At 48.9% G+C, this 24,676-nt stretch overlaps 1 protein-coding gene across 1 annotated transcript in view; it reads right to left on the reverse strand.

The window, feature by feature from the left end:
- ADAMTS17 (ADAM metallopeptidase with thrombospondin type 1 motif 17) overlaps positions 1-15,143 on the reverse strand; it is a 155,731-nt gene extending 140,588 nt beyond the window's left edge. Inside the window, exons 1-3 of the mRNA XM_056500189.1 lie at positions 15,047-15,143; positions 14,116-14,450; positions 5,267-5,432 (exon numbers count right to left, since the gene is read on the reverse strand). Coding sequence (XP_056356164.1) covers positions 5,267-5,432; positions 14,116-14,450; positions 15,047-15,116 — 571 coding nt within the window. The 5' untranslated portion in view covers positions 15,117-15,143. The remainder of the gene's footprint in view (positions 1-5,266; positions 5,433-14,115; positions 14,451-15,046) is intronic.
- Positions 15,144-24,676: the final 9,533 nt, after the last annotated feature.

Raw genomic sequence — 24,676 nt, forward strand, 5'->3', positions numbered from 1 at the left:
GCTGCTCTGGAAGGGGAAGAAATCCATCCATTACGTGTATTTGCACTTCCTTTTTGTGTCTTTTTTCACCTTGACAGCAGAGGAAGAAGAAGCTGGAGTCCCTCACACTCCTCATGATCCACACTGAGGGAATAAACCAGAACAGACCTGCAGTAAAGTCTCACTTTCCACATGTGATGGAAAAGGACCCTTCTGAACCTCAGACTGCTGCAGGAGGCTGCTGTTTATCAGCCATGAGGAAACAATCACAGCCTTGCAGGGAAAACCCAGACTCCCCATTTGGAAGAGAAGGGACCTGGAAAAACCAAGGGATTTATCCACAGAAGCGAGACACAGTCCCATGGGCAAAGTGCTGAGTTCCTGATACAGGGAATCCTTCTGTGCTTGCAAACACTTAATCACATTACATCTTCTGTGGAGCCCATTGTTGAAATCCAGCTTTAATTCTCCAACAGCTGCTTCCTAATATGGACTAATACAGGTTGCATTACATCTCTCTATTTTTAGTGCACATGTTTTTGGCCATAACAACTGCTCTTTCAGGCCAAGTCAAACCTGCAGAGAAAACACAGCTAAGAGACAATGATTAAAGATGGGGAAATGCAGTAACATGTGTTTAAGATTTATACCTGTTAGGGGAAAGCATTCCCTACATTTGATACCTGCACACCAGCACTTACTTAAATTATTACCAGCTTTGATAAATTGTTAAAACAGGTTGCAAAGTAACTATACAGAGAAGCAACACGTTGTTATTTTGTGAATTAAAATATTGATCTTCCTGTTATTTCACTGTATGTGCAGCACATTTGCATTAATGGAAAACTGGTTCATTTAAACTGACAAAAGGGTTTAAAGCAAACCCACATTTAAGAGTAATTTATGAGGTCTATATCATAAACATGAAATAACAACCTTCCCTCCAAAGACAAGCTGCTCTCTCTCATGCTCCTGGACTGTATTTTCATCAAATCCTTTCTATGTAAGGAGACTTTAATACACCACTGGAGACTTTTGGAGAAGTTGTAACAGAACTTACTTTTCCCAAAGAAACAGAAAGTTTTATGACATGGTTAGAGGAGATTCCTATGCTTTCACAACATGGTTTGATGGTCTTGAACACTGATATTTTCTCAAAAATCAAGAAAACCTGAAAAATTTTCTCATCCACAGACTCTGGTGGCAAAGAAAACATGAAAAATATGTGTCTGAATCTCAAAAAATACTTAAACTACTGTTGTTCCATGATAGTTAAAAAAATATTTCATTTACTGCAGCTGAGGCTGTGGTGGATATTATCACATGGAAACAGCTTTATTGCATGTCACAAGGTCACAGAGACAGGGCAATGAAAGAAACTCTATCTCAGGGGCTGGGCACTGCAAAAATCATGTATGATGCCTTACAAGAGATCCTTCTCTCCTGCTGGCTCTTCTGCAGGGAAATTCTTACTTGCATGTATTAAAACCTGCAAACAAAATTCCCTTTGACTCCACTCTCTCCATAGCAAAAACACTTCTCCAGGACCTTTGACAAGAAAGTTGTCAGAGCTGGTCTTTAAAATGAGAGCAGGGTGCGACAGGAGGTTTGTGCAGATGCTGCCCAGTGTCCAGAGATGAGAAGTGTTTCACATCACTGGTGTGAAGCTATTTCCCATGTTCCCCACGTCTCCCTGCTCCAGAGCAAGTGAAACCCAACCTTCCCTTCCTTCCCCCTCATTGCATGTGCACCTGGAAACCTTTTAATAGGTTTTCTGTTTGCCTCACAGGGGCTCATGTTCGTGCCTGAGCAGAAATGTGCATTGTGACTTGAACTCTCCCTCTCTTGCTGGATGACAGGTGATAAAAATAAAACATATTCACATATCATATGACTAACAATAGCACCTGGCCCATGGTGATGGGATCCCTCCTTTGCTGCGGGAGCACTTTGGAATTTAAACAAAGGAATTAAAACATCAGCCCTGGGATTTTTTTAACCCATTAGTAGACACTTTCAGGTCCAAATCTCAAGGATCCAGTCATGCAAAACCTTAAGTACTTTCCCATTCTTGACTGCAGCCAGATTAATCCTCTTATACAGATTATTCCAGGAGAAATTTGGCTCCCACAAAGTTCTCCTGCAGACCTAAAAATAATTTTGAGTGCTGCAGGACATGTAACACCACTCAGACTAAAGGAGTTGTTTCAGAGATTTTAACCATCCCTTATCAAACCAGCCTGATGGCATTACCTGGCCCCAAGCCACTTTCCCTCTCCCAGGGGTGAGGTCTGCAGGGAGAGCACCACATTTCTGGGTGGCACACAAGGCAATGCCCTTGGAAAGCTGTGCTCTCTGTCCCCTCAGTAGCACTTCCTAATTAAGGTCATTTTGCCTTCTTAAAGTGCTTTCCTGCTTCTCTCCCAAATATTCACACATTACATCACCAAGCACCTTTGGTTTACAAGTTATTAAGTTTATATATCACAGGAAATTTGCCATTGAGCAATTTAGCCCTGTTTAAATTTTTATAACATGATCAATAATTAGCATAAAACTTCAGCTGATGTTTTGTCCTTTGATTCCCAAATTACCCCAGATTATACCAGCTACCTGTGAATTACAGAATTTTAAGAAGAAAATACGTATAGACATGGTTCTTGTGTATTCAGAAAATATAAGAACAGTAGTAAAGGACTGGAAAATGCCCAAGCATGGCATTTCTGTGCCCTTGAAAAATACTCATTTTATACTGTATTTACACAGACCTGTCTTTTTCTGTCTATGTCATTCCACAATGCAGGGCTTGTATCTAAGATGTCTGGCATAGAAATATCCCCATGTATTTACAACCTTCAACCTTCCCTGCCAAGTTTTAGCCTGGGTGAGCCAAATTTTAAGGCACTGAAAAACAACCTCTAGTACAAATCTGACCAGTCCATGTTGGTGAGTATCACTGAAAAGAGACATTTTCCCAGGAAAAACTCTGGAAGCACACCCCTAGATGGTCACTTCCAGCCAGTTTTATTAGAAACTGACCTTTTGTGTGTCAGACAGGATTATTTTTTTCATTTCTAAACTCCTTGTGCACAAAAGTTAATCCAAAGCAGACAGGAGGCAATTAGGTCATTAATGTGCTGAGCCTATTAAGAGCCATGAGTTACATTTATCTCCCTCAATAATGACAAACATCCAGAGGTCTGCCTTTAAGTGGGAAAGACCATGAGCAATTGCATTATTTTAGGACAAGGCTACTGCCAAGCAGCACTGCAGGGGCTTGGCTCCCTTTTAGCACAGCAGAAGGAATCAGCACCCAAGGAATGGGAATTCTGTTCCCAGCTGTAGCAGTGGGTCCCCAGAAGCCTTCAGGAAGCAGGAGGTGCCACTGGACATACACTTCTCTCAGTGTCTTCTTTTAGTATCTTCATGCTCACTCCTTCCCTTTGTGATCCCATGTAATTATTACCCAGTGTCTCCCCAATTTCCTTCCTTTAGTCCCTCTTCTCCAGGAGGGAATTCCATCTCTGCCAAGGACAGGGAACATCCTGCCCCTAGAAAAAAGGTCAAAAGGTTCAGTGGCCAAAGGGTGATTTCCTGGACTGATTCTGGTTTAATTCAGATTTCAACTAATGGCTGTCTCATTTTACAGTGTAAGAATTCTGAAATGCATTTTCTGTGACCACAGGGCTGCAGCACCTATGGAACTTGGCTGGGAAATCAAGAGCGGTGCTGAATTCTGATGTTTTCTCTGAAAAGAGACATAAGGGATCTGTAACTGTAACCAGATCCAAGATTTCATTCTCAGAGAATTAGAAAGAAGATTGGCTTAGTCTGAACCCCTGAGAATGATAAACCTGCTGAACTATTAAGAGCTCAGCTCCACAGAGGAGAAAATAAAGGTCCTGGCTGCAGGATTTACCAGCAGCCAAGGAGGACACATCTTGGAAGCAGGCACAGGTTGCTTTGCTGATGCACAGATCTGGTTAAACACAAAAACTGAGATACAAAGCCTTACCAGGCAAACTTCAGATTCTTGGCTGCTTGTTCCACTAAGCTCCTTCAGGCCTCTTCCACTTCTGCTCCCACAAGAAAGCTTTTTGTGCTGCCACAGCTCTCCATGTCCAACAGCAGCCCTTGTCCCTGAGCACTCAGCTCTTCCCACACCAGTGATTCTCACTCTTGTACTCAGAAAACCCCCCAGCCCTGCTCCCCATTTTGCTCATTTGGCAGCCCAGCAGCAGAACCCACTGCTCCATTTATGCAATCCATCCAGGAGAAGGCAGGAGAGGAATGGAAGGAACAGAAAATTCAGGGACACTGCAACCTAATGAAGAGATTTCACAAAGTTCCTTAAAATACCCCCTCTGCAACACACCCAGAAAGGATAAAATTAAATTGCTCCAAAAAAACCAAAAAGTAGTTTATGCCAGAGGGCAATTTGACTGTGTGGCTTTGAAAATGGGTGAAGACAGGATATGATCAATGAACAGAGTTAGATATTTTATCCTGAAAAATGATAGCAAATTATAATATATGATATAACAGCTGTTTTATCAGATAGAGCTTAAGTTTGATGAGTCAAACACCAAATAGAAAAAGCAAAGTTTAAAAAATCACCTTGATGAACTACATCTGGTAGTTCCAAATGCACATAAGCCCTTACAAAAGCAATTAAAAAACATAAAATAATACAAAGTCTTCTTAGTTGACCCTGATAAGGATCATGTGCTAGACAGAAGTAAGAATGATGGCATGAGAAGCTGAAAAAGAAAACAGATTGTTTTGAAAGACAAACTGTGCATCTCTTCCATCTCCAGGTATCCCTTCTTCCTCTTAAGAGCTGGATCCTTGGAGTTGGACTCCGAAGATGATACTTCTGATTAAATTATATCAAAGTAGCTGAAGTGATGTTTTCCACACTCTGAAGTGTGAGGATCACCATTCTATCCCTGCCTGCTCAGCACAACTCCAGTGGAAAGGTGGGATGGAAGAGCCCTCATCAACACTGACTTCAGTTAAAAAAACCTGAACCTTTGCTAAAAACGCAGTGAATCCCTCCCTGAGAAGTGGTCACACTGCAAGGTTAGAGCAGAATTTATTATCTCACAAGTCCAATGTTACAGCACATACCCTGATATTTTCATGTCTGTGTGTGACTCCTGCCTGAAGCAGCAACAGCATTCACTCACACTTGCCATCCTTCCCCAGCTCCAGCTGCCCAACCACCAGAATTACAAAACACAATCAGAATTCCCATGGCTGCTCTCTGGAGCCCCTCCAAGCTCACCTGCCACAACCTGGCAGTGCTCCTCAGGGCCGTGGGGCTTGCTGGGGTGGCCAGGTTTGGTGGATCGTCTCCGCCTGATGAAATGTTCCTTCCCACTGAACGAGGTCTCAGATGCATTCACAGGTTGGATCAGCAGCTGCTCTGATCCAAGCTGGATGTAGCCAACCTGTCCACAAAACACAACAAAAAGCCCCATCAGTTTGGTATCCAAGCCTTGTCCATCCAGCCTGGTCTGAAACCCAGGTCATTTCACTGCAATCATCTGCAGAGTGAGGAAATGATGCGATCATGGTTGTTCTCAGCCTGTGTAATACAGACTAAAGAACTTCATCTGCTTATTTTCTAATATCACTGAGCACTATTTAGAAACAATGCACAAAGGAAAGGTGGGGACTCCTGTCAACATTTTTCCTTTCCCTTCTTCCTCTCCCTTCAGATACAGGCCCACAAATACGTGTGTTTTACAAGATGCTCAGCTCACATGAGGACAAATAAATCCTGCTGACAGAAATCCCTTCAAAATCACCTCTCCAGCTGCCAGGATTGCCCTGCTAGTGAATGACATTTACTGTCTCAGAGCACAGAGTTGACACTGCCTGCACACAGGAGGCCCCTGTGTGAACCACCCTCACAAGGAACACTGGGTGAACTGATGCAAGTGTGACTTGCAGAGCCACATGCATTTTTTGGGACCAAATATCTCTTCCTGACTACACTGAGAGCCACACAGTCAGCTCTGCTCTCCCTGCAAGCCTCGGGTGGGGTTTCAGAGGTGAAGTCAGGAATGACTGTTGCACTGTCCCAGTTTCAGGATTTTCCACCATCCCTGGAATAAGTGACACTAGGAAGGCAAAGACCTTGCCTAAATAACTCCATAGGGTCCAGGTCAGAGCACTAAATCCCTGCCCCCTTGCACTAAGTCCAGACCTTACACCAGGGTTGGCAAGAACACCTCTGGAAGCCAGTTTCTGCCCCAAGAGAGCCCTCCTCTGCTCACAACCCAGAGCTTTTAAGGTTCTTTTATGCTTTTTCCACTCCTTTTCTGGCATGAAAAGAAGAGAGCAAAAGCAAAGTTATCACCTTAAAACTTAACAAAGCCTCCAACACTGAGGTTGTAACACTTTGCACAAAGTGAGTATTTACAATGAGAAGTTCTTACTTTTCATTGTACTAATCCAGTGATTATTTATATTGCAATGAAAAGTCTCAAAACACAGCTCTGCCATGTTCCTCCCCCTTGAAAGAAGTCCTGAGGTCTGATTTTACTTCTGTTAACTACAGAAGGGCTGGTCTGCCAGGATTGTGCACCTGAGAGGTAAAGGTGCTTCCAGAGAGCTCCAACACCCACCCTATACATAAAAAGAGAAGCCAGATTTTTCTGGTCCCCCCTCCCCACATTCTGTGCCAGCCAGGCAACTCTCCAAAGAAATGCTCTGCACGTATATCCAAAGGCTGTATGTTCAACAGCTGACTGTACTAATATGATTTATAATATACATTACATACATTCTGTATATTGTACATTTCCACACCTCCCTGCCAAATTCGGTCCTCACGTACACCCAGGAAATCCCCTTGGCCCAGTATTCCCAGCAAGAGGAATTTCTGCTAGCAGAAATGAGAGCTCTCCTCCTTTGACAGCCACACGAACTGAACAGCATTCAGGGGAAACCAGGGTGTCTCAGAAAGGGTCACTGATTTATAAAGAGTGCTTGGACAAAAACAGAACTGTAAAAGTTGCTGTCTCCACTGGCCATGGTTGCAAAGCACAGCAGAGACAATCAGTCCCCTGTCTCTGAGGAGTCAAGAGACACCTCTTAGGGGGCCTTCAAAAGAGACTTTGTTCTTGGGGCAGGGGGACTGCTTAAGGATAAAATGCCTTGGCACCTCCTGTATATAAAGAAAGCCCAACATTATTCCTAAGCCCTACAGAATGCTCACTCTGCCCTGGAGTGTCCAAAGGGCTGTGTTGTCACTTAAATCACAGGTTGGGCTTTGTCAGAATGACTTCAGGGACAGCAAAAGCTCTGGTGACTTGCTCTTCCAGCCTCCTTTACGATGTTCTCCACTACTTCCCCTCCTTGTTCCAGTCTTCCAGCTGGGAGGTAGCCCCAGCCCCCTTTTTTAATATAGGTTTTAATTATTTAGAAGAAGGGTTGTAAATCTGGTGCCATGGTACCAAACGCCACACCAGAGCTCCTGACAGACTGCCAACCATTTCAGCTGGTGCCAAAAATATATAAGAAGTCAGTTTCATCACCACCCCACATTATCCCAATTTTCTGGCATCAAGAGTGAAAATAATTTAAACCATTGGAAAGGACTTATGTTTCACATTTGCTGTGGAACTGTGAAACCTATGGAGAGAAAGAGCCATGAGTCTTCACCCTGGAATATGTTGGGACATATTCTGACAAAGCAAATAGTTTCAAGCAGGAATGGTTTGCAGGATAGGGCCTGTAAAATATCCACAGGGAGTTAAAAATTCCCTCGGACTTGCCAGTTGGGTTCTAAAGAGTCCCCAGACCTGTTGGCCCAGAGAAGATCTTTTGGACGCTGTAACTTGAATAGTCTGGTCATTATTTTGCTTTTTCCACAAGAAATGCATCACTCAAGTCCTCCAGACCCTGCTCTGTGCTAATCCCAGCATGAGAGATCAGACATCAGTCCCGGACAAAGGCTCTGTGCTTTTCTTCTCTAGTCTGCACAAGTTCAGGGACTGCAGAACACTCTGGATTTTGAAGATAAGGAAGTAAAACAGAAGACCACGTAACCCTCAGAGCTACTTTTCCCACATCTCTGGAAATCATTCCAATTGAACAAAATGCTTTGGATCTGACAACTCCTGTATGCTTGGGGAGATGCATATCAAAAGCTGGGATACTCCCTCCAATCCTTCTCTCTCTGTGGGACCCCAGGATCTTGGGAAAACCCCAGGATGTTGGGAAAAGCAACTGCTGCCCAACCCCACCATCCTGGAGACACAGGAATCACCAGGAGCCCAAAAATTCAGAGGAGTGGAAGAGTTTACCATTGTCTACATTAATTTTACCAATTTAATTTTGGTATGGCCAGACCACACAGCTGACAGAACCCTGCAGCTCTGCTAACAGGAAAGGCTGGAATGATTTCAGCCTCCAAAGGCAGGCAAACTGACAAGTTGATTAAAACAAACAATAATCCTCACTTCCCACTACAGCCCCACTCACCACTGCACTCAACAGTGGCAAGATCTTTCATATTAAGGATATTTCACATCCTTATTTTAGAAGACAGCTCAACAGTGCTTACCACAACACCCCATGTGCTCTTATCCAGGGTTTCACATACACTGGGGGCAATCAAGCAACCTGCTCTGTGATCTACTCTTGTACTACTCCTCTGCTACAAATCGTCTTCCAGTGGAGCTTTTCTTGGGCTAAATGATGGAAGGGAAAGGAGGAAGGTCCTCACACTGTGTCACTGGAATGACAGTGGTAACACAGCCTTTGTGTGACCCCATCCTGCCTCCTTGGCTTCACTGCTCTGTCCCTGTGCCCTGGTAGTGTTGGTGGAGATACTGAAGCTCCAGGGCTTGCTCAGAACAGGGATTCAAATTCCCAGTGCTCTCTGCACATGGTTCTCAACCTTCCCCCATGCTAATACTCTCCAACAGTTACACTGTTTTTCCAGCCCTTTTTATTTTCACAACATCTTTGAAGGAGATCTGTGAAATGCTGAATCTTTAACAGATTTTTCTCTTGCTCCTTAGTGTTCATTAGTTACATACATATGAACATGCTGAAAAGAGAACAGATTTAAACATCTGACAAATTCCATCCCCTTCTCAATTTCTCAACTGTTACACTGTAAATCGTTGTTTAACCATTTCCTCAAAGTTAAAAGGAAGTTAATGTTTAAAGTGAAGAACAAAACAACCCACAAATACAGTTTAATAAACTTCATGTGGGTTTTAGTTCCACCCTTATTAACCATGTTTCAGCTTTAGTTGGTTATTATTTAAAAGTGCAATTCAAGCAAACTGAAAAGAAGAGCTTTAAATTAAGTCTAGTTCCAGAGTAATTTCAGGTTTACATTCAGTTCTGAGTGCAGACCATACCTAGGAATATCCTGGCCTCCAACTCTGCTAAAGAAGGAAACCCTAACATGTTCTCCCTCTTGTCCACTGTGGAAGAGGAAAGAAAATCCCAGTACAAGGAAACCCAGCACACTAATTTTAAGAGGTTTAACTTTTCAGCTCATGGCCCAGCTATGGATGAATGCCAGACAGCTCCTCTCCCAGACAGGAGAGTTCAGTGAAGCTGAAGGTTTCCTCAGGGGAAATAGTCTCATTTTAAAATCCCCACACGGCTGCTCTGCCCTGCTTCCCAGAGCAGCAGAGGCTCCTGAGTCACCTGAAGGGCAGCACCGCCCTGTGCAGCAGAAAACACTTCACTGGCCAGGGATGGAGCTCACCCAGCTGCAGCAGCTGCTCTGAACCAGCCCCACCTCCCTCTGCAGTGAATGAAGGCAGGCAAACTCCTCCAGAGGGACAATTCACCAACCTAAGGCACCCATGGCACAGCATGAGCCATCAGGGGAATGCTCATCTTTGTCACTCACTCACCCCTCACAACCAGCATGGCCTAAACCTGCCAGACTGCAGCCTCTTCTGCATCCTTGTTCCTCTTTTTCCCAAGGACAGAGCAGATTTACTGTTTTACCAGGAGTTCTTGGAGCTCCTGCTCAGTCCCTGGAGGCTGCAGTCCAACCTACTCAGTTCCCTCTGCCCTCACTGCCCTTCCAGACACAATCCCAGCCCACACCTGAACATCCATGTCCTGCAAGGCACTTACACACACCTGGAAACCAGTGGGACTTCAGAGACCTTAGAGGAAGAAGTCCAGATAGATGCTCCTATCATCTGTACATCTACACCCTCACAAAATTTATGGATGGTCCCAAGTGAACAGGACACACCTGAATGAGGAGCCACCATTCAGAAATATTTTAACAAGCTGGAAGATTTGTCCACCAAGAGATGCAGGCAGTTAAATGTACACAAAGCTTGGAGGAAAAGAAGCCCTTTTCTTCTCTGAGTAGATTGTATGAGACATTACTTCAAAATATTTAGGTTTTTCCAACTTAGTTTTTTTTCAGCATGCATTTCTTAAGGTGTAGTTTCAATTAGTCTATTCCACCCTACACAGAGAAAAATCACAGTTCTTACTCCATGAGCCCTTGTAATGTGCATCATCCATTTCCACCAATCCAGTCTACACAAGGAAGTTCAAAGGAGACAAAACTGTGGTGTGAAAATGTTACATGAACTAGCATGAACAGGGGGGAGGCACAGACTCTTACCTCAAATGAAAAGGAGAAGCTACTTTACCTAGAGACAAGCCGAAGAGCAATCCTGAACCCAAGACCAAAGATTCTGGATTTTAAAATGCAAGTTATATAGAATTAAACCTTTAAATGCATCCCAGTGATTTTCACTTTTTCGTTCCGGAACAGTTTTCAAGTTAATTTCTAAGTATAATGTTTATTTTTACATGGACTCATGACCTTCTCAAAACTGTAACTGTTTCCAAACTGTAGGTACCAGAAATATGAAAAGCCTACACCTGCTGTAAGGGGCTGATGCTGCAGTCCAGCAGTTCAGCACGTGACAGTGACTCAACTGTGGCCTTACAAAGCTGGAACTTTCCAAAAATAAAGTCCCTGTCCTGGCTGCTGTCTTCTAGTGATGGTCCCAGGGGCTGCAGACCTGTCTGTGAGTGCCCAGCAGCAGGGAAGGGCAGTGCAGCCTGAGCTGTGGCCAGAACCCAAGTGCTGGCACAGCTGCACTGCCCAGAGGGTGGTGCTGCCAAGGGGAAGGCAGCAGCACTTTCCAGGAACACGGTGCCTCCTGCCTGGGCTGAATTCCCAGCTTGTCACAAGGAACAGGAGGGCTGGGGCATCCTCAAATGAGGTTACTTCAGCTGTACCTCACACAGCCCTGAGAGCACAGCCACCCTTCCCAAAGCAAGAAACTACAGCAGCCACACACTGGTTAACAGCAGCATCTGTGAGCAGAGCTTAAAAACCAGACCCCAACCTGCAGATGCCACACAGGGAATCTGATATCATCACCAGGAAGCAATTGCTCAGTCTGGCTGCAGCTCAGTTTTCATGCCACTGTGTCAGGGATTTTGTTTTTACTAGAACTCCACTTGCCCCGATCATTTTATATCACTTTTGGTATGATTTATGGCATGGCTGAGAATATGATTACAGCAAGGCCTGAGCCAGCTGGAGATCAGGACACAGCATTATTGCCCACTCTACTTCTCAGCACCAGCTTTTCTGAAGGAGATGTCTTGATCACCCAGTTAGAGCCCAAATTCCCCCGCTGGAATTTTCAGGAAACCCCCCACTGCAGCACTAGAGCTGCTCAGAAGACAAATGCCAGGACAAACAGGCTGCAAGGTTTCCACTACCAAGGTCTTTCCTCTAGCCCAGCAGGTCTGGCCCATGTCCCACCTGTGAAGCTGCTGCTGAGGGCAAAGCCTTATTCTTTCTGCAGCAAACAGGCCTCAAGGAAGCAATGGGAAAATAAACATAATTTTTTTTTTTAAGTGCTGGTCTTAGTATTTTAAATTGCCAGACTAGAAGGCACAAGATTTGGGGCTGTATAGTCACCTGCTCTCAGCAGTCATCTGCTCTCATGGCAGATTAAAGACTTCCCAGACAATTTGGGGAAAACTTTTGATTCCACTGATCCCAGAAAACATCTTACCACTAAATTGCACATCTTTCACTTCAGGTATGCTGGTTTAGTGTGGCCACTGCAAAAGCCTGTGTGAGCACTGAAAACAGCTTAAAATGTGAGATGTTTCATGCTTAAAGACAGACTTAAGAAGCCAAAATGGTCCACTTAGCTAGAATACAATGGTTCATCTACATGATGGTATAGATTATTTCAATTAAATCATTTCAACTATTAATGAGGTTCATCTTAAGTTTAGTTTCATCCATCTTAAGTTTGGGCTCATCCTCAAGACACTGGAGTTTTCTGTTCTCTAGTTTTGAGCTCACAAGGGTGTTTTAACCTTAACTCACTCAAATGTACCAAGCACCTGCTTTTAGCCCTTTGCCATTCCTGGTAATTATCTGAATGAAGAGGATGAATGGATTCCTCTAAGAGGAAAGGAATATCCCAACATGAAGATGTCTCTCTCTCAAAACATCTGCCCACAGCACACCCAGCACCAGGTGCACAGGCAAGGACAGCTTCACCAACAGTGTCACTAACACACAGGGCTTTGTCTCCAAGAGGTGGCACAAACCAACAGCTTTGACACTGATCCCAGGTTGATCCAGCTCAGTCATGTCAATTTAGCCATTGCTTAGAATTCCCATGATCCAAACAGATACTGCAATATTGCTCTTCACTTTTGCTGAGTAGTAAGCAAAGACTAACTAGTCTTGTCTCTTTTTCAGCTTTTCTACTGGGAATTTTGCCAAGCTTTTTCACCCCCTCTTCCATTCCCTGATCTCAGGCAGTTAATACCATGCCTACAAGTACATTCCTCTCTTTTTAAAGGTTCCTCCTCTGCTTGTTTGTGCTTTCCAGCTCTGGAAGCCCAGCAAGATTAACAAAACACGCCTGCTGACAAAAGCATAGAGCTGTTAGTGATTTAAGGCTTGAACTAGAGATATTAGTTTTAAGCTTCCCTCGGTGGAACTCAGCTCAACTTCCAGTGCCACTCAGACCTCAGCATCTCTGTTTGTTGGGGCTCTTTTAAACCTGAGGCACAGCGCCCTCAAATGGCTCCGGAAGGTAGGCTGGAGCCCCGAGGGCAGAGCATGAACTGCTTCTCACTACGGTTTAAGGATAAATCTCCATCATCAGGTCTGTTCTGACAGGCACACTTCCCAGCATCTGCTGGGAATCACTGCCTATTGCCCCGCTGACTTCCTGAAGTACTTTCAAGCAATCAACAGTAATTGCAAACTACTCAGTGTCTTAAGCACCTCAGTCTCCACCACTGAGAAACTTTCTGTCCCACACAAGATCACCTGCTTCTACCAGGATGCTCAGAGGAGAGCCAGACCCTGCAGAGCTACCTGGAACTACAGCCTGGGCAAAGAAATCCTGACACTCGTGGTAGGAAAACACCCCTGAGTGGGATGTTCCTCTGACCATGCTGGAGCACTGCCTGACCACAGCTCCCACCAACACCGACGGCAGGAGCCTGGGAAGAGCCAGCTGCAGAGCTGCCACAGGATCAAGCCAGGATGGCACCAAATCACCCACAGGGACACAGCCACCTGCCCCACGGCTGGGGGACAGTGACAGAAGATGATCCCTCTACCAGGACTCCCTCTACAGCACCCTCAGTTCTGCCAACCATCCACAACAGAACATCAGGACCTGAGGCCCCTCAGGGATGGCTGAGGCCTCTCCACAGCGGAGAGCCAGGGTGGGAGAGCACCCACCATGGGACAGCGGCGGTGCTCGGCAGGGCCCGGGAGTGAGGGGACAGGAGGGTCACTGTGCTGAGGGCAGGTGAAGGGCACGAGCGCCACCTCATTGGGCTGACAGCACCAGCCCTGAGGGGAGCAGGGGTGGGATGGCAGCACCAGCCCTGAGGGGAGCAGGGGTGGGATGGCAGCGCCAGCCCTGAGGGGAGCAGGGTGGGATGGCAGCGCCAGCCCTGAGGGGAGCAGGGGTGGGATGGCAGCGCCAGCCCTGAGGGGAGCAGGGTGGGATGGCAGCGCCAGCCCTGAGGGGAGCAGGGGTGGGATGGCAGCGCCAGCCCTGAGGGGAGCAGGGTGGGATGGCAGCGCCAGCCCTGAGGGGAGCAGGGGTGGGATGGCAGTACCAGCCCGGCGCAGGTGCTGAGCGAGGCGAAGGAGTCGCTGCGGTTCAGCGCGTGCCCCGAGTAGAAGCAGAGCCGCTCCCGCGGGGGCCGCCGCGCCTCCCCGCGCCGCCGCTCCACCGCGAAGCCCCCGGCCAGGAAGCGCAGGTCGCGGCGGAGGTGCAGGTACAGCTCGGCGCCGGCGGCGGGCAGGCGGAGCAGCACGGCCTCCTCCTCCTCCTCCTCCGCCGCTGCCCGCCGGCGCCGGGGGCCGCCGCGATCCCCTCCGGGCGGCAGCAGGTGGATCTTCTCCAGCGGCACTCGCTCCGGGATCACCACTTCCAGCTCCGCTCCGCCAGCTGCAGGCGAGAAGGAGAGAGGCTCAGGCGCTCGCACCCCGCAGCCGCGGCCCGACGGGGCGGCCGGGGGCTGCGGCAGCCCCCGCTCCCCGGGACAGCCCCGCGCTCGGGTTTCAGCGCAGACAGCCCCGCGCTGGAAACTGCGGACGGGCCGCGCAGACAATGGAGACAGCGCAGCACGGCGATTTATTTCTCTCTATATACACATATATTAGAGACAGGAGCGTGCAGGAGAGAGGAATAGAGCAAATTCTAAAGCTACTTGTATCATTAAAAAAAAAATTTATATAGCTGAGACACAAGCATCGCATTTCACCAATCCCAATAAAATTCTGCAGGGAGAAGGGGAAAAGCAGAGCGAGCCGCAGCAGCAGCCAAGGACAGTCAGCAGCTTTCCACATGGAACGCTACAGCAGCAGCGGGAGGACAGGAAAAGAAAATACAAAAGCCTGGAGCAATTCATCCCGCGGGCTGGGACCGCGGCCACGCAGGGGATGCGGTGCGTGCCCCGCACTCCGCGCCCGCACGCTGCCGCCCGGGACCGGACCATGTCAGTGCCGCCGGGGAAGGGGAGCCGGGGCGGCAGGGAGCGCTACCTGTGCCGGCGTCCAGTCCGCAGAGCAGCAGGCAGGGCACGACGAGGGGCAGGAGGCAGCCGTCAAACATGGTAGTGCGGCGGCGGGGCGAGCGCGCAGCGCGGCTACGGGACTGCGGCCCGAGTGCGCCCTGCCCGCCCTCGGCACCGGGGATCGCCGCGGCGCGCGCCCGGCCACGCCCCCGCCGCGGCTCCGCGCGCCCATTGGCGCGGCGGCCGCCAGGACACGCCCCCCCGCTCCCCCATTGGCTGCGCGCCGGCGGCGCCGCGCGGGGGGAACGCACGTGGGCGCGGGCGGCCGGCAGGGGGCGCCCTCTCCTGCCCCGGGCCGGCCCCTGAGGGACCCGCGGGGCCGCGCCGGGACCCGGTGTCGGTTCGGGACATCCCGGTCTGACCGGCGCCATCCCGCCACTGGGCAGCCCCGTCGTGCCTCCTCCGTCTCCCTTTCCTCATCACTAGTTGAATTTAGACGCTGCTACGGCTTGCTTGAGAAAGTCACCCGTTCCTTCCCCAGCGCAGTCCGCAGGACCGGTGCCAGGGCTTGGAAGACCAGGAAAAAAATTAGATTGACGATGTAGAATGGGTTTGATTGGAAGGCAGCACAGAGGGACACCTGGTCAATCCTCCCTCCTCAAACAGGGTCATCCCAGACCACAGTATATGGGCACACTCAGATTTTGGGCAATGATCCCACATACTCCTGAAACACTCATTGCATGGATGAAAATAAGAAACAAGTGCATAAAGCTTAAAAGATATAAAAATTGATTTTTGCTATCAATTCCCGTTTTCACTGCGGTCCTGCAGCCACTGGACTTCCTTCCCACCTGGTTGAGCCACATCCTGCGTGTCCTCTCAGTGCAGGGATCAGGAGAACTCAGCTTGGACAGGGGCTGCTGAAAGCAGTCGTGTGATTTCCAAGAGCAGAAAGGTTTCTGAAAGCAGTCGTGTGATTTCCAAGAGCAGAAAGGTTTCTGAAAGCAGTCGGGTGATTTCCAAGAGCAGAAAGGTTTCCGCTGCGTTTGGTGCGCTTTGGATGGGGTCCTGTGCTCCTGGCATGCTTGAGTCATGGAAAGCAGTCAAGACCCAACCTGTTAGCAGCTTTAAATTGTAGTGGCCCAGCAGAGCAGTGTCCTAGAGTTTAAACTCCTGCAAAAATCTGCAACTTTGTTCCTGAAATTGTAGAAGAATTCAAAGGAAGACCCATAAAAGAGTGTGAATGACTCTGGCAGATCTCCCTGCAGCAGTTCCATGAGAATTGTCCGGATCCCTACTGACAGCAGGAATGGCTCCGAGGTGCAAACAAGTGGAATTAGGTTTGGATGCTCATCCCAGGGAGGGCAGGCACTGGGGGATTGCTGAGAAAAGGGCTGTTTGGGGCTGGGAAAAGGACCAGTGAGAGACATGAGCATGTTATCACCATTCTCTTCTTCCAGGCATTGAACAGGCAGCAAAAGCCACGTTTTCTCAGTGAGCTACTCCTGTACAAGGAGAGAACTGTCTGAGAGCCAGAATCTTGGAGCTGCCTCCAGCTCACCACCCTGCTTGCCTGTGCTTTTCCCAGGCATCAAGGGACACCCCAGGGCACACCATGGGCTGGTGTAGCACCTCAAAAAGCACAGGGCCTCTGCAGCACCTTATGGACACAAGAGCATGTCCCAGCTCCTGCCGTTGCCTCAGGAAAGCCCCTCGTCCCTCCAGTGGGGTGGATGCTACCTGTGGCCAGCAGCAGGAGCAAAGCTGAGGACCTGCAAGCAGCTCCCAACAGGCAAAATCAGAGTCAGCCAAGACCTGTGGCTCAAACTCTTTAATAACTTGAGATCAGGTGAGATTTAATAGTTCTGTGTTTCCTGCTCTCTCTTTCAAGGCTCAGTCTGCTCTCTAATAAGAATTTATCAAACCAAAGGGACTGGCCCGGACCCATTCAAGTGAGACAAAACCTCAGTTTGGGGCTGCCTTGTTCTGTGTCAATAGTGTAACATAACATGGAAAACAAAACCTCAGAGCCTGAATTTCCCTCCTGACCTGTTGTGAACCAGTGATTTCAATGCTTCCCTCCAAGGCCAGGGCCCCGGCTGGCAGCTGGCACGGAGTGGGACAGAGCTCCCCCACAGCTCCTCCGCCCGTGGCAATCTTCTGCTCCTGAGAACCACGAGGCAATTTGATTTGTGAGCTGCCAAACCTGGCCTGAGCCCTCAACAGCCACATCTTAACCCAGACCACCAGCTGACTTCATTTGCTGAGGGGCTGGAGCTGGTGCCTCGAAAGGGTTTGACGAGGGGGCTTAGATTTGTTTAAATTTTTAGTAGATCCTTTCTCCCACCTTCCAAAGTCCTCTGCCAAAAAAATAATAACAATTCAGAGAAAGAATAAATTTAATAGTGTGGGGGAAGAGAGGCACTAATAAAGAGAAGTCTGTAACTTACTGCATGGAAGGACTTGCTCAGTGGCTGGGCTGGCTGGCACAGACTACACTGGGGTAGGGATAATCCCAGTGGAGCATCCCAGACATTTGGACAGGAGCCCAAGAGGCTGCAAACCCCAGGACAGGGGCAATATCCCAGGCAGGCCTCAGTGTTGCCAAGGGGCTGGAGCCAGGAGCCAGGAGCCAGGACAAGCCCCACAGTGGTACCCACACAACAAAAGAGGAATCTGTCTTAGGAGCAGCACTGGTGGTTTTCCTGAATCCAAATCCCAAAGTTCCAGTGAGACACAGACTCTATTAATTGAACACCATGGGCTTTCCAGAAATGCCTTCAAATTGTTACTGATAAGGATAAGGTGTGTGTGGCAGGAGGAGGCTGTGGTCCTGCTGTGGTGGTTACATTGCTCCCCTGCTCGCAGCCTGTGGGGAAGGAGGTTTCTCCTCTCACCATCACAGAGGTGGATTTGGCCCTGCAGTTCCTAGGAAACAAGCCCCCTCTGAAAGTGGTGTTGGGGTGGGTTTTTTTCAATTTTAAATGTACGCCGAGGAAGCCAAGTTTCATGGCCATTATTGCAGAGTTAATAACCCTTTGGAGACTGCAGACATGTGTTATATCCATCTTCCCAAGCAGTCACTTGGCTTGCTGCCTGGAAAATGCCAGCATGGGAAGGGTTAACTTGGCCACTGCTCAGCCTTCTCCCTTCTCTCCAGCCACCGTTCTCCAAACCCTTCCTGTCCTGGTCCTCTCCCTGCCCTCACAGGTGCTGCTCTCCTGCCGGGACACTCCGATGCTTTTCCTGCTCTCCCCGCAGCTCTCCCTTCTGTGTAGCCTTTGGGAATTTCCTCCCCTCCAGAGGCTGCAGAGCTTGGCCAGGCTGGTTGGGCACAGAGCTGGCAGGTGCTGCTGCTACCTGTGCAAATAGCCCCCCAAAGAAGCCAGAGACAGTTTAGTGACAAGTAGGGGCCAACAAAAGCTCTTTTGTAGCTTCAAACCACCAACAAAATACATACAAGTAGTTTTAGAGGTGCCAACAGTGGTTTCTTACAGACTGGCTTTACACACCGAGCCAGAGGTTCAATTAAAACTCTTCTCTAGGTGGAAGGTGTTTCAGGCTTTGCTGCTTTAAGGTCTTTTTCAGCCTCAGTGGTTCTGAGTGGACACACCAGTATCTATTACTGTTCATGCAACCCTCAGCAGAGGCACTTAGGAGGTTTTTCCTCACAGCAGCCTCAGTTCTCCCAAGCCTGCAAGAGAAAAACTCCCTCTGGGACACCTCTCTCAAGTCTGGCTCAAAATGGACAGACTGTTCACGAGCTCCTGGGAATAGAAGAGCAGAAAGAAAAGTGACAGTGGCCCTGGAGGTGTCCAGGGACAGAGCTGAGCCACCTGCACCTGTGTCCTCAGGGGAGCACGCAGCCTGCTCCAATTCAGCTAAGACCATGGCAGGAGAGCTGTCCTTGTCTTTCTCCTGGCAGGGAACATTATCCACAGGCTGACAGAGGGTCTGTTTTGTCACAGGGAGTTTACTTAGGCTGAGCTGTGTCTGTCTCACAGTGAGTGCATCACATGAAGATTTCCCTGAAGATCTTCCCTATAAATATTTCCCATCCTCCCCATCTCCAGGAGGCTCCCAGTTTCACCCAGCTGCAATGGAGAAAAACACCCTGTTTTCACAGAATACTGAGAAATAAAAAGTATTCCTGTGGGATAAGGGATGAAGAATGGACTCCTGAAATTCCAGGCTGGTTCACATCTGGCTCCATTCCCACCCTGGTGCCACTGCTGTCTGTGCAAAACCTTCCAGGGTAACTTGGGAGCAGATTTGAAGAGATCAGTTTGCAACAATGTCAGGACCAGAAAATAACTGCACACAGATTACAGTGGGTGACAAAAGTCAGGAATATCGACAAACATACTCCCAGCTGAGCAACACAACTGCAGGGTGCTGGGAGAATCCACTGCCTCAGGGCAAGCAGCACTTTGTGTAGAGAAATCAGAAATGTAAGTACACCACCACCTCCAGGCAGGCCATGCTGGGATTTTGAGGCACAGACAGGACTAGTGCAGGTCAGTTTGGGATTGGGAGCTGTGCACAGATAGCCATCAGCCTGGCCACAGTGGTCAGCCACGCGTCACTCCCCAGGCATGCAGGGACAAATGGACAAAGCAAAGAGCTGCCGTTGTTTGACCCTAAAGTTCAGCCAGGCTTTTTATTAAGTCCAGCATTGCCACCTCTGATGATATTATCAGGAACCTGGTAATAGCAGGCACTTTCTTTTGTTATGATTTATGGTTTGTTTGGGTTTTTCCTCTCTGGACCTTGGCTCCTGCAATCATGAGATTGATTTCTCATTTAACTCCATGTTTGACCCCCTGGCAGGCTGGGAAAGTGAGCTAGGAGAAGCCAAGAGGGTTTTTGCCCATGAGGAAATGAAGAAGTTCTCAACCATGGGACTGTTTAAGATAATCTTTTCTCAAAAATGATTCTATTGATTACTTTTTGTTGTGTGTGTGGAGGCAGAAGCTCTGAATGCCTGGAGCTGACAATAGCAAAGCCCCTCATGCAGGCGTGACTTCCCTCACACTGGCAATATCCCACATCTGGTGTTCCCCATCTCCTCTCAATCATCTCCCTTTGTGTCCAACACCTGCCTTGGATGAGGATCGTCCCCCCATACCAAATATTTCAAAAAGGCTCCTCCTTCTCTGCAAATTCCTTGCAGCAGGTCACAAGGAGCCAGAGAGGGAGATTTGTGAGCCAAGGTGGTACATGGCTTGGAAGAGGTGATGCATAAGGCACTTCATCCATCTGCAGGTATGGCTACTGGAGCCTGGACCAGGTAGTCCAATCCAACTGCACAGACCTAAAGTGGTTCCTCTCCACCATGAAAGTATTAATAAGGGAAACTGCCAACTTAAAACACTCTTAATGTCTTCCTGTTTCTTTAACTCCTCTCCCTTGGGCATTCTCTCCTCCCTTCACAGTGTCTTGGCCAATTACACTTACAAAACAAACAGAAAACTCAGTATCCCCAGGATCAGGGATTGCAGGGTCAGGGGCCCCATCAGGTGCTGCAGTGGGGGCTCCATGGTGGGTCACACCACAGGAGCAGCTCTCCTGCAGCCAGCGAGGCGCTTTTCCATCCCTGGGGAGGGGGGCCCCCAGCCAGGCATTGCATGGGGGGACAAGCCAAGGTGGGAAGGGCTGTCCTGCAGGCACAGGCACTGCTGGATGGTGGCACAGACCTGGGGAAGGGCTGTGCCCCAGAGCCAAGCCCCTCTGGCCTGAGTCTGTAAAACACCCTTTTTCTCCTGTGGAAGTGAAACAGCTCAAAGCCCGTGTGCTCAGGTGATCATGGCTCTGGACTTTTTCTGTCTAATCCTGCTTTTGTGTCATATTCAAGCTGCTCCCAAGCTCCCCTCAAAGCTTTGTCAAACCATTTAAACTTCTACAGAAATTCAGCAATCAAAAACCACCTTTTCTCTATGTGTAGTGATAGGACCAACACCAATCAGAGCTATTTTCCCCACAGGACCAATCCTTTACTCTAGTTTATGCTGATTTTCCTGGTTGTCCCCGTTCTGGATGCAGAGCTGTGCAGAAGCATTACCATAATGCTACTGACAGAAGCTGTGCACAGTTCGCAGCACAAAATCTCTGACTGCTTTTAAAAATTCACAACACAGTTTTGTCAGCCTTCTCTTTTTCCTTCTCCTTCTCTTGGGGCTACTCTGCAGTTCCCCCCTTCTGAGTCAGTCAGCCCTTACACTCCCTCCCCATCATCCTCAGTTGAGTCAGTAAATTCCCCATCTCTGTCCCAGGAGCCTTTACTATGAGCTCCACAGCCTGGAGATGCAAACTGGGATGTTTGGTTGTAGGATCATAAAATCATAGAATGGCTTGGTTTGGAAGAGACCTCGAGGATCATCTCGTTCCAATGTCCTGCCACAGGCAGTGATGCCCCCACTAAATCAGGTAGCTCAGGGCCCCATCAAACCTGGCTTTGGTCAACTCATGTTGTCTGTCTGTCTTAGATATCTGGCCTGGGGGTCACTTGGAGCACTTTTTTGGGAAAAGATCCCCAATTCCAAGCTCTTGGGCTGCCCTGAAGCAGCAAAAGCGTGTTAGTTCTCAGAGGATAAAGGAGCAGGGTGGGCAGGATGTGCTGTGACCATTAGAGGGCCATGTCTGTAGCCCTGTGCACTTTGGCAGATGCTGTTCACCTCACACTCCCCTAAGGGATGGCAAGGGCTGCCTTTCCTCCACAGCCAGCAAGGAAACCCCTCTGCCCACGTCAGCACAGTGCTCAGAGTCCCTAACGTGAGGGTCAGTGCAAGGTCTGGAGGGAGCAACACGCCTGGAGTCTGAAACACATCCTGCTCCTAATCAGCAACAGCCACCAGTACTCATCCCAGCCCATTTGGGGCCAATATTGTCATTTTTTGCAAGGTCATGCAGTGAATCAGGAACAGAATTTAGATGCTCCTCTGCTGCTGGATCCTCTCTCCCAACAGAGCTGGCAATTGACTTTGGCTTGGCTGCAAGTGTTTGTTCATAACAGCAAAACATCAGTGTCACTCTAGGACTGTTAAAACTGCTGGCTGTCAGGAATTCTGGGCTGGACACGCACAGGAATGGAGGGGAGATGTGTGTCAGTGAACCTGCTGGCAGGGAGGATCCCCACCAGCCCCATCTGTGAGCTGGGATGGAGGAACTGTGCTGACAGCTGGGCACCAGCCCATGGAAACCCTGCATGGAGAGAGCCCTGCAGGCAACCCCAAAGCTTCAATCTGCAGGGACAGGCAAGTCAAATCCAGCTGTCTCCTGGCTCTGAGTGAGAATCCCAGGCAAGAGCTGGGGTCAGCTGGGAACCATGGAGGTTGTCACCCACAGCATTCAAATACCTCCTGTCCATCCACAGCCATGGAGAGAGCTCACAGAAATTTTCATCCTGCTATCAAAGCAAACTAGATCCCAACTCTCCCAGCTGAGCACAGCCTGACCACGAGGGTTGTGCCAAATGGGATTAAAGCAGCTTGTTTGGACCAACAGGTCCCTTTTTCCTGCTGACACACGTGGGGAGTGTGGGCGTGTGCATCTCATGCTTGTGGTGGAGAGCCTGCCTCCTGAGGTGGAATGACACCATCAGAATGGCATCATTAGAATGGCAGTGTAACCCTCATTATTCTGAGAAATTTGTCATCCTTATTTGCATTACAGACATTAAGGATCTGCATGAGAACAGGACTCCACCAGCCACAAACCTCATGGCTTGAAAATATGTAGGTTAAAGAGACATTTTGAGAAATTACAGGCAGTAAAGCAGTGTCAGAGCAGATTTAACATCATTTCTTCTCCAGCCATACCCCAGATAGGTAGGGCTCTGGTACCAGGAGAGAAAGCAGGACAGAACTGCACCTACAGGGAATGGGCCAGTGGTGACACCCAGGCAGATGGGACACCAGCACACTGGGCCTCTGGACTGGCACCAAATACTCAATCTCAGTAAAATTTCAGTGTTGTTTTACCCAACACCTGTTTCACAGGCACAGACCGATCAAGTGGAAATACCAGCTGCACCAATTTTGCACCGCATTATTCAACAGAATCTGTGTTCAGGGGCAGAAAGATGGACAGCAGCGCTCCACGGAGCCGTGTCCCGACAGGAGCCGTGTCCTGCTATTGCCACCTCGTGGGGCCTCGCAGCAATGACCAGGTCACCAACAGGGTGGTGGCACCGGAGGGACCCGGAGCCTTCTCATCGCAGCAGCGCTGGGCTCTCCAAAGGCGGCTGCAGCCCGAACCAGAGGAAGCAATTCCCCGGTTCACCAAATGCTGTGCATGCCCTGCAGAATAGTCGGGGTTATAGGACAGTCCTACCCTTAGGCCAAAGGGGACATTGCTACAGGGTCCTGTTCTCTGCTCATCCTTGCAGGACTCAAAGGGATAAAAAAAGCTGCAAACACACAACTGCTACCTGACCTCGCTGCCCTTGCAATGGGAAAATGTATGAGACATTCTTTGGTTGCTGAATAATTCCTCCTTTAAACCAGCAAAGGAACTAGGTAGGATTTGCACGGCCTGATAAGATTTAGCACAAACTGATAAGATTTAGCTCCTGCTTCCCACAGACTCTTATGAAATCCTAGGACTTCTCCTGTTCTGTCTAGAGCCTGTAACAACTGAGACACTTACCCATAGGTTCAGTAGGAAGGCTTTTTAGCAGCTTTCTCCTGCTCTTTGTTGTAGAAAGCGAACACACAAATCTTCCAGGAGCTCTTCTAGGACTCCTGGGATTTCCAGTCAGCCAGGAAAACACAAAACCGGCTCTGAGGTCCAATGGGGAGTCAGGCTTCCCCAGCAACTGGAGGTGAAGTGTGGGGTCATTGCCACAGCTGCAGGTCTGCTGGGCTCTACTCGCGGCTGCCTTGGCCCAGGCAGCGCAGTCCCTCCCTGTCCCCTCACTCACATACTGGGAACTTTGTAAAGGAGCTTTTCCCAGATCCTCCTGCTTCGCTCCTGCCCTGGGAACTCCTCGGCTGGGCTCATTCCGAAGCCGCCGGTGCTCAGGGAAAAGGAGTTGTCCTGGCTGCAAAGCTCATCTCTGAGTCCAGGCAATGCTGGCTGCTGCTGCTCAGAGTGCTGATCCCCAGGATACAGAACTACTGTCTTTATCCTCCTGCTGCTCTTGGGACTTGTTCCTCCTAATATTGTTACTGCTCTGCTTTGTGATTCTTGGTGATGTCAGTTCTGTGTTTAAGCTGTTGCTGTCGTCCCAGCCATTTTTGCTCCTGCTTTTCTCTCTGCTCCCTTCTCTGCCTTGGCTCAGCAGCCCTCTCCTGCTGCACCCACCTGCTGAGGCAATTGTGATGGCTCCTATTTCACCTCTTCCTGGTAAATTTGGCCTTGGATTGTGGGCTTTGGCATCAGCAGCCCAGGCATTGCTCAGATCCTGAGCAGGCAGGGGACAGGAAGCAGAGTGCTAGCTGGAAGTGAGGATTCTGCCTTGAAAAGGGGAGGACTGCTTTCCATGGAACATCTTTCAAAAGACACATGCCCAGCTTGGGAAGAGGCAGAGCTGTGCTCAGGTGAGTGCCCTGCAAACAGAAATACTCATTTTCCAGGGAGGATTTTTCTGAGCTATAGGAAGAGGAAACCCTGGGGCTGTGCCCTGCTCCTGATGGCTGGAGAATGCAGTGCCATG

This window comes from Oenanthe melanoleuca, chromosome 10 (genome assembly GCF_029582105.1).
Source record: "Oenanthe melanoleuca isolate GR-GAL-2019-014 chromosome 10, OMel1.0, whole genome shotgun sequence".
In the NCBI taxonomy this organism is placed as follows: domain Eukaryota; kingdom Metazoa; phylum Chordata; class Aves; order Passeriformes; family Muscicapidae; genus Oenanthe; species Oenanthe melanoleuca.